This window comes from Colletotrichum gloeosporioides (genome assembly GCF_011800055.1).
Source record: "Colletotrichum gloeosporioides strain Lc1 chromosome Unknown consensus_57, whole genome shotgun sequence".
NCBI lineage: Eukaryota > Fungi > Ascomycota > Sordariomycetes > Glomerellales > Glomerellaceae > Colletotrichum > Colletotrichum gloeosporioides.
The window spans coordinates 49,969-62,437 of record NW_025544702.1 but is presented as its reverse complement, the minus strand read 5'-3'; the positions used below and the strand labels follow the sequence as shown (position 1 = coordinate 62,437).

Here is a 12,469-nt window from a genome sequence, read left to right as displayed (position 1 = left end):
ATCCAGCTTAGCCCAGCTATAGGCTTCGCCAGTAGCAAAAAAGAAAAAAAGCTGATGATCGTTCAAACACCGTCGTTCCAAAATGTCACGACACTATTGTGTCAAATCCATACCGAACTCGTCCTCTTCCTTGAAGTTCAGCGACACAGGTCCACCTTCGTCGTCGTCTGGGTCGTTCCAGAACTCACTCCCGGCTCCCAGGTCGTTGGTTAGGGCAGCAGCGGCATCGTCCCGGGGGCTGACAGGAAGGCCATCGGGATTGGTAGAGCCGTTGAGAGGTTCGCCGCGGTAGTCGGTATGATGGGGAACCCTCAGCCCAGAGCCGCTCGCGCGTGAGTACCCCAAGTCATCGTTCTTCGAGATTGCCTCCATCAATTCCGTTTGCATGCGCTTCTCGTCTTCTGTAAGCTCGAACGGGAAGTGGCCGCCGAGTTCCGCAATTGCGTTCATGAGCTCCTCCTGCTGTTGAAGCTTCAAATGCAACATCCACATCAGATCTCTGGTCCAACTGACAGCGCCGTTGAGGATGTCGCCCTTATTAGGGCCCTTGTCCTTGTCCTCAATGGGCAGGCCGGTCGTAATGTTGCCAGTCGTGCCACCAGCTGCGCGACGTGCACCGGGACCAGCAAGACCCGAGGTAGCTTGAGAGGGATTTGAAATGCCTGTGAGGGTGGGCGAGAGCGGCGTACCGTTCTGAATCATCTTGCGAATCTTCTCATCTTCCAGACGGTGCGCAGGTACCAGTCTGCTGAGGTCTTGAATTCTTTCATTGATATTGTCTCGTCTCCTTCGCTCAACTAGGTTGTGGGACTCACGGCGCCGCTTGCGCTTCATTTCCTGTGAAGACACAGCAGCGGGCTGAACACCAAGCTTTGCGGGCATGGAAGTGCCCCCTTTCATCATTACCTCGTTCAGTTGGGCCAAGCCGGGCTGAATGGGCGACGAAAAGCCCGAGCCGTAAGATGCCGCCATGCTTCCAGTTGGTGTCTGCATCCACTGACCGGCAGATGGTGACTTCTCATGCAAGCCTTGAGTTCTGATTGACTGTGAGCCAAAGCCAGTAGTTTCAGGCACGGAGTGCATGGTCGACTTGGGCGTCATTGGGCTTCGGGTGTTGGAAGAGCTCTTTCGCTGCATTGCTTGGGCCATTCTGGCTCTGTTCTTGGCGTTAAGATAATTGGCATCGGCGCTCTCGGCGTTCATGTCTGATCCGGTCAAAGGCGAGCCCGAGTAAGAGATTGGTGAGTGAAGCGATGTACCGAGAGACTGGGGATGGTGTAGCTGTCGAAACTGCGAGTTGTTGTAACTGTGAACGAATGGGCTCTGAATAGGGTCGCCATCGGGCGTGTTGGAGTAACCGTTGATATGATTCTGATCCATGCCATGGTGAGAGCCGTAAATCGTCTGGTTGAAGCCCATACCCATATCTGACATGCCGCCGAAATCTTGGCCGTGGCCGTGAATGCCAGGCTGGGTGTCGGTCGGGCTGCCAAGACCATCGAGAAGCTCGTCGTCGCCGAAAAGGGCAGAGCCACTCGAGAAGCCGTTGGAGTTGTTTGCAGAGTTTGAGTTGAAGTTATTGGAGTAGGATGATCCAAAGTTGCCGCCCATGGCAAGATCATTGGGATCGATGCTTCCGCCGCCAGCTCCGCCGTGGCCACCATTGAACTGGCCGAAGCCGTGTTGTGCCATTTCGTGTCTTGTTCTCTCGAAGCGCAGTGTTGACTTATCGTGATTCAAGCGTGTCGGTTCCGTGATTGTCGGAGGCCTCGTGGTGCCTGGAGCTGCTCACACCGCCTGTCGTGGAGCAGAAAGGCTGAGCCGGCCGTGGAGGCTACGCAGACCGTCGAAATGGCAAGAATCAAGGGGAACTTCGACAGCTGCAGGGGGTCGGAAGGTTAGCGGTGCAATCCAGAGGCGTAAGTGCAGACACAGATATGCGTGAACCCAGGCTGCGCAGTTGCGCAGTTACGCGGGTCGTCGTCTTCGTTTCCGACAGACACGAACCTAGCGGTTGGACATGCGGATGTTCTCCACACAGACAGTGGACAGCGCCGAACGCCACCGAGGCAAGCGGAGTAAAGTAGGCAAGGAGGGCGGGCGCGCCAAAAGCAGGACTGACTCACCGACTGGGTGGAAGTAAAACGGTTGAAAACGTATGGTGTTTGCAGTCGACAGCCGCTTCTTGTCACACGGTGATTCAACGCAGCGTTGCAAAAGATGCGGGGACGGCGGCCTAAATAGAGCAGACCTGGTAGGGTGCGCGAGCGATTTCCAGCTAGGTGACAGTCGAGAAGGCGGGTGAGAGAAGACAGTGTGAGTGTGGGCGCTAGGGAGAGAGACGGAAAGTCAGAGAGAGACGAGGGAGATGTTGGTCACTGTCTGTCGGTCAGTCGCAACGGGCGTCAAGATGCTTAAAAAAGGTGATCGCCGCTTGTTTCGCTGGTGAGACAGAGCAAATAAGAAGAGACAACGTTTGGTTGTTGCACCTGAGTGAGAGTGAGAGTGAGAGAGAGAGAGAGAGAGAGAAAGAGACAGATGAAGGGAGAAGGAGGGAAAGTTGGCTGGAAATGGTTGCGATGGAAATGCGGTGTTGGGGACCCGAGGGTTTGTACGTAGGTTGGTAGGTCAGGTAGGTAGTGGGTGTAGTAGGTAAGGTGTGTTGGTGTAGCTGCCTCGGGGCTGGGTTGGTCTGGTCTGGCGAATAGTTAGTTGGCACTTTTTGGGTTGGGATCGTGTGTAAGGTAGGTAGTAGTGTCAAGCAATGGATGAGGTGGTTTGCGGGACACCGACACCGAGGCAGACTGAGGGGCGGGCAGGCGGGCGAGTGAGCGAGCGAGCGAGGGGTGCTGAGGTCGGGTACCTTGACCTCGCCCGTACTCTGTACAGTAAGGCAAGGCCACGGCAAGGCACCTCAGGGTAAGGTACCTAGGGTACCTAAGTGGGTAGGGTCGCAGTACTTGGGGGTGGGGTGAGGGGAAATGGGGCACCGCGCTCACTCTCTGTCTCTCTCACTTGCTGGCTTTCCCCGTCACACAAAATCCTCAAGCCAGTGGGTCCAGGCGGTCTACTGCGTCAAGGGAGGACACGACTGCTCTGGAATGTGAGATGGAACTGGCCGTGAATGATCCAGGCTCAGAGACAAGGGTTTGCAGAGGGGAAGGGACCAGCGAGGGTTTGCTGGGATGCGATGCGACAACACACCTGGGATCCAGGACTTGGAGAGGGAATGGTGGGCAAAGAGGTATGACAACGCCGGGGATGGGGGGCAAGGAATAGACAGGAATGAGTCGCAGAAAACAGGCGAGAGCAGAGCGAAAGCAACACGGATGCTGACTTGACTTACCTTGCTGTCTACGGGGTAATAGTGCGGTGGTGGGTAAAGGTGTATGTGCGCCGCGGCTGTTGTCCTTTCGAGGTAGCAAACGCTTTGGCTCGGCTGCTGCGCAGTGTCGCACAAGTACGAGCGAAAAGGCCGCAGGTAGTCTTGGGTTTGCAGGGGCACCTTAACTTGACGGACGCCGATACTTAAACTGAGGCGATGAGAGTGAGAAGAAGGGGTGCCGAATTGTGAGTAGCGGACGGGAGACTGCGCAAGGCAAGTCGAGTATGGCGTGGTAAAGTAGGCATGTAAAGGTGCGTGAGCACCGAGATTGGTTCGTGACCGCCGGTTCGGACGGGTCGGGGTTAAGGCGAGGCAGTCCAAGTGAGCCGTCTCGATGTGAAATCGGTGTCTCTCCTCTGCCCTAGCTCGACGTCAGCTCATGTACTTGGCCTCGGCAGGATGTTGGACGTTGGGCGACGTACTTGGGACGAGATGGTGTTAATGCGCGGGCAACAACGTGGAGCGTGCGACCACGGATCCAGCAGCAGTCTTGCGACCAGTTAGATGTCGCGTCTTCTGAAAGGGTATGGGAGAAACGGGAAGAAGCAGAGAAAGACCCCTCGATCCGAACAGAAGCCAGAGTACATGGCCAAGTATAATAGATGGTTGGCGGAACAAGCGGCTCTGAGGCTGAGTCGCAACGGTAGGGGGAGCGAAGGATGGATGGTGAGCATGGACTGACTGGGGTTGCAGTTCCAGCGTACGACCAGCGATCCGTATGCAGCAGGGCAGGGAGCGGAAGGACTGGGCAGAGCAGAGCTATCTGCTTCGACGGCAGGGAGATACTTGGCTAGCCTTGCGTCAAGTCTCCGAGTACAACGACTGCATGGAAGACTGGAAGAAACGCGGGAAATACGTACTTGGCCGGACGTTGGGGGCTGTTTGTGATAGGTGCTCCCCAAGTCGGTGACGGGACGTAATAAATGGGGTTTGAGATCGGGGTCGGAATCCGGGTCAGAGGTGCAGTGCGCGTGTGGTGATCCCTGCCGGATGTTATTTTTGTTGATATTGTTTGCGCTCCGCCAGCTGTGTCTTCCGGGGCGGCAGCAGTATTGGCGTTGACGTTGATGTTGTTCGGGCTTACTGAGTAGACGGGACTGCCGCTGAAATTGAGTTTGCTCGTCTTTGGTGTTTCTGGAGCAAAATGCCCGACGGACATACAGGTTGGCCTGCAGTGGAGAACCTAAGGCCAGGCAGGTAGATGTGGAGGTGAAGGCGACGCCGATGGTGACGGGACGCCGGAGCGATGTCTCCAAGAAGAGGCGGGAGGAGGTTGGGACCCGGCGGCTGTGTCGGACAGGACAGGTCGCTCAATCAACGCTGGTCCAAAGTCAAGTCCAAGTGTCTTCAGTTTCTTTCCTTTTTTGACGTGGTGATCTTGTTCCAGCCCAGCTTGCCAGCGCTTCAGTTGATTCCGTCACTCTCCGGCTCCCAGCGTCGCGCAGCGTGTAAGTTGCTCGGTCTGTCTCTCGCTGCCTACCTAGGCACGTACCTTACGTAGCTAGGTAAGGTAGGTACGAACAGCACTCGATGCAATGCGGTGGTCTGTGCGTCAAGTCCAGAACCCCGGAGGCATTGGATCAATACCTATCTGGTGAGTGGCTGGAGTTGGTGTGTCTTCCTGATGCTTTGAATCGTGTCAACGACGACTCTGCGTCCCTCGCCCTTCTCTGAATCATTTCTTGAACGTACCTCCTCTTTTCCTGCTGTTCGGTCGGGCCGTCGTTGCTCTCTGTCGAAGAAGTGACTGTTTTTTCGGGAGATTGTCTCTTCTTTCCTCATCCTCTCCCTGGGTCGCTGAAGGGAAACGCGCTAGCATTTATATCAATGCTGGTTTCTACTAATGGCCACTACATCATCTGGTCGAGGCCTGTCACTTCACCAACATCTCCTGACTCGTCCCATAATCCGGGGGTGGCACACCTCACCGTTTCTCGTCGGAGCCTTTTCGCTGCTTCTTGGGCGCAATCGGGACTTGATGGAGGGCACCCGGGGGAGGGAAGGAGGGGGGCGAAGGAGGCCACCGGCCGGACCCCGTGATCCCCCCCAGTCAGCCAGCTAAGACATCAAGACACCAACTGGTCCCGCGCCGGCCGCGGCGACTCGCGACGCCCATCGGGACCTGCTTAATGATCGGCCAAGACTAAGTGGTCATGTTGTCCAAAGTGTCTAGCTTGGCCACAATCAGACACATCACGGATTCGCCAGGACGGGCCTACCCATAGCTCTCAGACGTGTCGGCCAGGAACCCGGGAAGCAAGAAACGCCTCAAAATGCCTTGGGCTCGATTATGGGAATCTGTCTCATTCGCATTGCCCCTCCAGAAACCAGTTTCCTCCGCCAGAATACACCTTACCCATGCCATGCAGCCTCGGACACCGCTGCTGATAGGACATCCTGTACAATCGACCTTGGTTGGCTTGGAGAGCTTGTGTGCTCGTGTACAGCAAAACTCATCCTGCCAGGGAAGGCGCTGTCAGAATGCATGCCGTCCATCTCTTCATGCCCGAAATGTCTTGTCCCGAGCCTTCATCGATGGCATCATGTAAAAAGCGAAAGACTCGTGGGCAGTCCAAAGCGGGCGCGGCACGTTCAAGCTTCGCCGCCTTGAATTATCATCTCTAACAATGCCAACCTTGGGAGAAAAGTCGGTGGTACGGATACGTGATGTATTCATAGGTATGCTTGGAGAGAAGGGGGTTGCACTCGCCCACACTCCAAGGCCTATTGCTATGTATCAATCCATGCCGGGCACTGCACTCAAATCTATGTCTCGTCTGCTTTCTTCCACATTAGTACGGTACGCAAGGTATGCACGGCTACCAGCAAATGTCGGCGCTGCGGCGGGGGATCACTGTGACCAATCCGTCTCCCCAGCCCGCTTGAGTCTGTAAAGGATGCAACCGCCAGTGGACCTTGGAGGGTGGTGAGAGTGAAACAGGCTGCCAATCATGTGCGATGGATTAGAGCATTTGGAGACCAGAGAGAAAATGGACCCGATAACGTCTCTCAGTGGCGTCCAGTCTCATTGGGGAAGGCGAGGTACGTACCACGAGGCCGAGCTGCGGAAGGCTGCTGCCGTTGATTGGCCTCCTGAACTCGCAACATCGGGAACCTCCAACTACAGGTGTCCGCCTGCACAGTATTCTGAGACACTTCCAAGCTTACCCTCATCTTCTCCCTGGTGCCGACGTCTACCTTCCAACCTTTACTTGCCTTTCCTCCCCGTGGGTGCCAGCTGCTGCATCAACTCCTTTCCGACCCCCCTCCCCCTCCATTTCGATTCTAACGTTGCCGCTCTCCCCTTCGACTTACGTTGCGACGACGACGCGGTGCGGTACGCGCGGACACTAGGCTTCCAGAATCCAGCCTACGTCGCATCATAACTCGAACAGGTGGTCATCCTGCAGTCCGTCGTACGCGCCCTCCGACCCTCCCTTCTGCTACTGCCCTGTATATCAATCAAGCTGGCCATTCTGACTGTGGAGAAAGCTTCCCGACCGTCCAGCTGTCGCGTTATTCCACTCATCTACTCCCCCCCTCCAGCAGCAGCAACGGAGACGACCCCGACGCCGCCCTTCGCCCAATCATAACCGACATTCGAACCGACTACCGAACACGTTCTGGTGTTCGAACACCCGTCACTTGACCGTACTGTGCTCGAAGTTGAAGAAATACCCCGCCGTTTTGCGCCCACCTGTCTGTCTATCCGAGACTGATTGAGCGGACGCTACCTGCCCCATTTGCGTCATCACTTGTCTTTTGCGACTCTGAGCAACCTTCCAACCATGGCTTCCTCATCATTTAGGGATTCGATCAACTCCCTTGGCTGGTCACGACGTGACCAGGACGTGCCTGTGAATACGGCGCAACAGAGCGGCCTCATATCGTCCATCAAGTCGCTGAACCCGTTCGGAAACAGCAGCTACATACAACTTCCAACAACTGAGGGAGCCGGCGCACCTCTGCCTGCTGCTAGCAGGCGAGAAGAGGAAGAAGGATTCGCAACGCGTGAGTCACCATCTTCGTCCCTCCTCCTTGCACAGCTTGGGCCAAGCTCGAACTCCCTTGCAGCTAGTGTACACCATAGCTCTGTATTCGTGTCTTGAAATGCCATGTGAACAGGCTGGGTTGCTAGGATATAGTCCCATGCGTCCTACTGTTCCTTCTTAACAGATAAACTGACGTAGCTGTGTTTCCTAGTGAGTCGATGGGACCGTTTGCTCATATTTGGAGCCTGCAACTTGGGCGCACTTGCCTGCTTCGTCATCTGCTTCGCCCTGTTCCCGGTGCTGTCGTTGCGGCCGCGCAAGTTTGTAATTTTGTAAGTTTCCAGCCTTGATCTTCCCCATATCTGCCATCCGGGCCCCTCAAACCCCACGTGTGTCTGCATTGCCTGGCTAGCTGCCGGCGCGGCAAATCGACGTGATGTGGTTGGATCGGGACACAATATCGCCTGGTGGGGGTTTTTCACCTCTCTGCATCTTCCCGCCTGTTATGCCAGATGATCTCGCATAGCGAACTAGGTCTTCGAACACCTCATCCGGTGACAGGACGGCGTGACTAGTGCTTTATCAAGACTTGGATCTGTTTCTGATGGTATTTAAAATATGTCCATGAGTTGCTGACATGATTCAACTTTTTAGATGGACTCTTGGCTCTCTTTTGTTCCTGGCGTCCTTTGCGGCCATGATGGGCCCAACGGCTTACGCGAAGCATCTCATCTCCGGTCCTCGTCTGCCCTTCACCGCGGCCTACTTTGGATCCTTGGGCCTTTCTCTCTACTTCTCACTGGGTGTAAGTTCCTACCGCGCCTTACTACACTGCTGGCTTCACTAACGATCCACAATAGCTGCACAGCACTTTCCTGACCTTGATCTCGGCGCTGATTCAGCTGGCCTGCTTGTTGTGGTATTTAGTCAGTTACTTTCCAATGGGCTCCAGTGGCTTGCGCCTTGCCACCACTTTTGGGGCGAGGAGGGCAGCGGCATGGATGTCGGGCTGAAAAAGGTCCTGACAACGAAATGATTTGCAATACCACGTAGTTTTATGGCACGCTCGGGCTGTCAGCGGCAACCGAAATACTCTGATCAATGAACAAATAATTCAACTTGAGCCATGAATAACAGATTAGTGTATGGCGCATTTCTGCGAATGTCACGGCACGCATTATAGTCAACTCGTTTGTCGTATTTGATGTTTTTGGACACCGCGGGTCGAGCTCCCAGGTTCCACCGTTCGGACTTGCGTCTGAGGACAGCAAGCTTGCCCATCCCATCTCTCAATGTCATAACATAAAAATTACGGACGGATGCAGTAAGCCTATGAGTTATAGAAACCCGTAGCGCGGTAGTCGTTTTATGTGCTTTCTTTCCTGGGAAGGTTCCTCGCAACCCCAGTGCGGCACGACAATGATCGACAGATGGCTGCAGTTTGGTAAATGCCGAGAAGTCGCGAGGGATCCCCCCAACCAGGCAGAAGAAAATTGGTGTTGATGTATGTATCTCAACATCTTCCCGTAAATGCTGCAGATACAATCAAGTAGGCGGTGATCTCAGTAGCCGGGCGAATTCGGCGAATTCGGCACGTCCAGGAACGTTTGGGGGCCGAGTCAGTCCATCCCATTCCCAGATCCACAGGGATCCGGCTGTGGAGAACGGACATGTGAGACGAAGAGAAACGTTGGAGCTGTGCTGATAAGATATACGAATAGCCTTGGGCGATGGGCTAGCTTCGCTGTCGGGACGCGTCTTGAGGCGCATGTGCCATGCTGTGTCTTCTAATGGCACCGGCAGAGAAACACAGAGCCAAAACGACGGCCTCGCGGCTACATTCAGACTTTACTGCATAAATCAAGGTGTGATTGCGGCTTTTGCTCTTCTTCTGCTTCGTCCATCTTCTTGACCTTGCCCTCTTCATGATGCCGCTCAGTTGGCCGAGGTGTGGTGGGACCGGCCGGCTCTCCGGACGTGCGGACTACCGCGCATTCTGTCCCGTGTCCCGCAGGGAAGGATCGTTTGACGTCCAACACCCGCCCCTCCTTCTCTGCGCGCTTTCTCAAGAGGTGGCTGGAAGGCCGAAGCGGGACTCCTTGCACCAGTGAGCGGAAGCAACGGGCTAGCGTCAAGGGTGGCTGAAATACTGAGCTCTGGGTGTCGAGGCAGAGAAAGTTGTCTCTCGGATTAGATGGCTATCGGTAACTTGTACGTTGCCAAGTACGTTGTCCAATTACTACAAGTAGACTGTGCAAGGAACTAAAAGGGGGCGAGCGAGCTAGGTTGTTACTGGGAAACTTGGAGACTGGATTGGCTAGTCAGGAAGACGTTCTACTTTAGCTGGCACAGGATTTTGGCTGCCTGTCTCGACCATGTCCGAGATACTCGATGTTGCAGGTCTCGTTTGCAAATTACCTTAGATAATGCGGGCGCCTCAAGACACCCATGTCTTTTCGCACGTTTAATGAAGCACTCCTCTTCCTGCATGGACGGCCGGCAAGCCGGTCCTTCAAAGCCAAGGGTCCAACAAGTAAAGCACTGGAGAAGCACGGCACGGGGCCCAGACAGGGCTTGTGCTGTGGCTATGGTGGCGGTTTGCAGCCATTCATGAGTTGTGGCCGTCATGAACTTCTGGGTTCGCTTGCTGCGGCTGTGTTGCAAACATGCTGAGTATTATGTGCTTGACTATGTCTGCGGTCTTAATGTGCTTCTGAGAACAGAACCGAAGGAGCAAATTCGTGATTCATGACAAGGGCATCAGTTGATCGCATCAGGGACGACACCGTTTTAGGTAATTCAAGTGCGGTGAACGTAATCGCGCGGATTCTGGAGTCGGGTAAGAATGGAAAATGTAAGAAGGACAAAAAAAATAATGATAATTGATGCAGTGTGCCAGGCCAGGGTCCCATAGCCGCGGTTACCCTTCTTCTCCTCTTCACTTCCCACCAAGTTTTTCGGCCATGTCGAGTGTCGAGTGGAGGATGGACGAATAAATGGCGCGGTAAAGGGATTTATGGATGACGGGATCCGAGGCTGGTCAGGGTATGCCGCTTTAGGGTGGACACAAATCCAGCCCTCAGCCCTGAGATGTTGTTGGCGTGTGGCGGCCGAGGGGACTTAGATTTGTTCAACGGGCTTCTGGATCTGCATTTCCTCCGAAGAAGGTACGTATTTTCGAACCAGGTTCCGACCCGTCACTTGGCTGGGGTATCATCTACACAACCAGTCGGGGGCTGCAGCAATGCATATGAGGTATGAAGCAGAAATGATGGCGAACGCTTCTCGGGCAGGACGATCGCGAAACGAAGAGATGTGCTTTGCGTCCTCCGTTGGCGTCCGGCGGTCGGGACTAGGCCGACAACAAGATCATGATGAGTAGATAGATGCCCCATGACGCCAGTAGGAACCGAGGGGAAGGACAGCCAGCAAGGTATCCGTAAGGTAAGGCAAGACAGGGCCCGTTTTTATTTTTGTCGAAACCCCATCTGCCCGCTCGGTTGGCGCATTGCGTTGCGGTGCGGTGCGGTGCTTTGCATCTGTAAGTCTGGTAGCACTTGCATCGCATCTCCATACGGCACACGAGCGAATAGGCCGCGAGCTGAGGGCCACACAAACGAGACAGATGAGGAGAGGGAAAAGTCTTGGGGGACAAGCCATCGCGACTTATATTCGCGCATCCCCACCACGGCCGCTGCGAAGCCAGAGCGAACTCTGTGGACTCATGCAGAAGAAGGTCACAGCCGTCCGTCAGAGGATGGGGAGGATGAAGAGAGAAGTGCGAGATTGAGCAAATAACGACGGGCATTAGTAAGGCAAGGTAGGTAAGGAATTGCAGACATATTTCACCAATTTCCCTCCATCGCAGCGAGGGGTAGGAGAGAGTATGAGTGAGGAAGGAGGGGTCGATAGCAGGGCAGCCTAAGACGTACCTTAAGTACCTACAGGGCATGACTATTCAACCCGACCAGGTACCTAGGCGCGCCAAATGCGCCCCCAAGAGCGGCGCACCCTACCCAGAGTACCTGTACCTACGTACCTACCTTACCTAAGGTTAGGTAGGTAGTATGCAGGTAAGCCTCAGCGCCTGACACTGCCCTGGACCTCCGTGTGCTCAGAGGCTTCCGCCCGCCGGAGTGACTGCGGGTACCTTAGGTGGTAGGCAGGTTAGGCACCTTACCTGCCTACCTAGGTACCTAAGGTACCTAGGTAGGTAGGCTCCATTTCCTCCGGCCTTCTAGGTTCCCTGATGACCTGACCTGAGTCTGTCTGTTTGTCCAGGAATTCAATACGGTGAATTAATTACCTTGCCTGACCTGACCATGCTCTTCACTCCCGAGTTCCCCGTGGGCGTGTAGAACCAGGGAAAAATCCATTTCTCCGCTCCCAGGTCGAGGTCCCTTCACGTCCCAAGCCAGGCCACTACTACAGGCCAGTCACTCTATCAGTCAGTCATTTCTGTCCGTCTGTCACGGTCAAAAAGTCCAAGTCGCTGTCACTGTCACCGTTCACTACCTACCCTCAGTGCTCCCCTCCCGCCTCCCCGCTAAAATAAAATAAAATAAAAAAAAGTCAGGTCGACAAGCTGCCTCCACCTTTACCTCAAGTGCCAACCTGGTAGGTAGTGGCTTTCCCGAGAAGAAAAAAAAAATTCATTCACAAAAAAAAAAACTCGGGCCTCAGATTTTATTCCTGTAACCTTTTCCTCCCCCTTCCACAGACAGGCGCACAAAATCTCCCCTCCCTCCACAAACTTACCACTCTCGGTATTTTTCGTGGTCTCCTGTTTCCTTGGACCTGCTGCGCTATTCTTCTGTCCGCTGCATATCCTATCTTCCTACCTATCTGCGTACACAACCGCCAGCGAGAGAACCCCTCAGTCCGACAAGCCCTCCTCCAATCGAAGCTTTGTGTTTACCTGTTCTTCGCAGCCAATTTTTCTTAGATCGCGGCAACCCGAGGACGACTTGCTTTTCCCCCCTTGAGCCCACCAAATTCCGTTGACTTCTACCCAACAGTCTCTCTTACTCGGTACGGTTACCACCGCTTGTTCACGACCCCTCCATACCTTTATTCAGCCCCCGCGCCTTCG

At 54.7% G+C, this 12,469-nt stretch overlaps 2 protein-coding genes across 2 annotated transcripts; one reads left to right on the top strand and one right to left on the bottom strand.

Annotated features, from left to right (window-relative positions):
- Nucleotides 1–93: 93 nt before the first annotated feature.
- Nucleotides 94–1,692, bottom strand: GCG54_00009658 (uncharacterized protein; the record flags this gene model as incomplete). The annotated part of the gene is made up of 1 exon (XM_045409598.1): nucleotides 94–1,692. The coding sequence occupies one exon, from the start codon at nucleotides 1,690–1,692 to the stop codon at nucleotides 94–96; it is 1,599 nt and encodes a 532-aa protein (XP_045262122.1).
- Nucleotides 1,693–7,173: 5,481 nt separating this feature from the next.
- On the top strand, nucleotides 7,174–8,413 carry GCG54_00009657 (Protein transport protein SFT2; the record flags this gene model as incomplete). The annotated part of the gene is made up of 4 exons (XM_045409597.1): nucleotides 7,174–7,396; nucleotides 7,589–7,709; nucleotides 8,032–8,182; nucleotides 8,246–8,413. The coding sequence occupies 4 exons, from the start codon at nucleotides 7,174–7,176 to the stop codon at nucleotides 8,411–8,413; spliced, it is 663 nt and encodes a 220-aa protein (XP_045262121.1).
- Nucleotides 8,414–12,469: the final 4,056 nt, after the last annotated feature.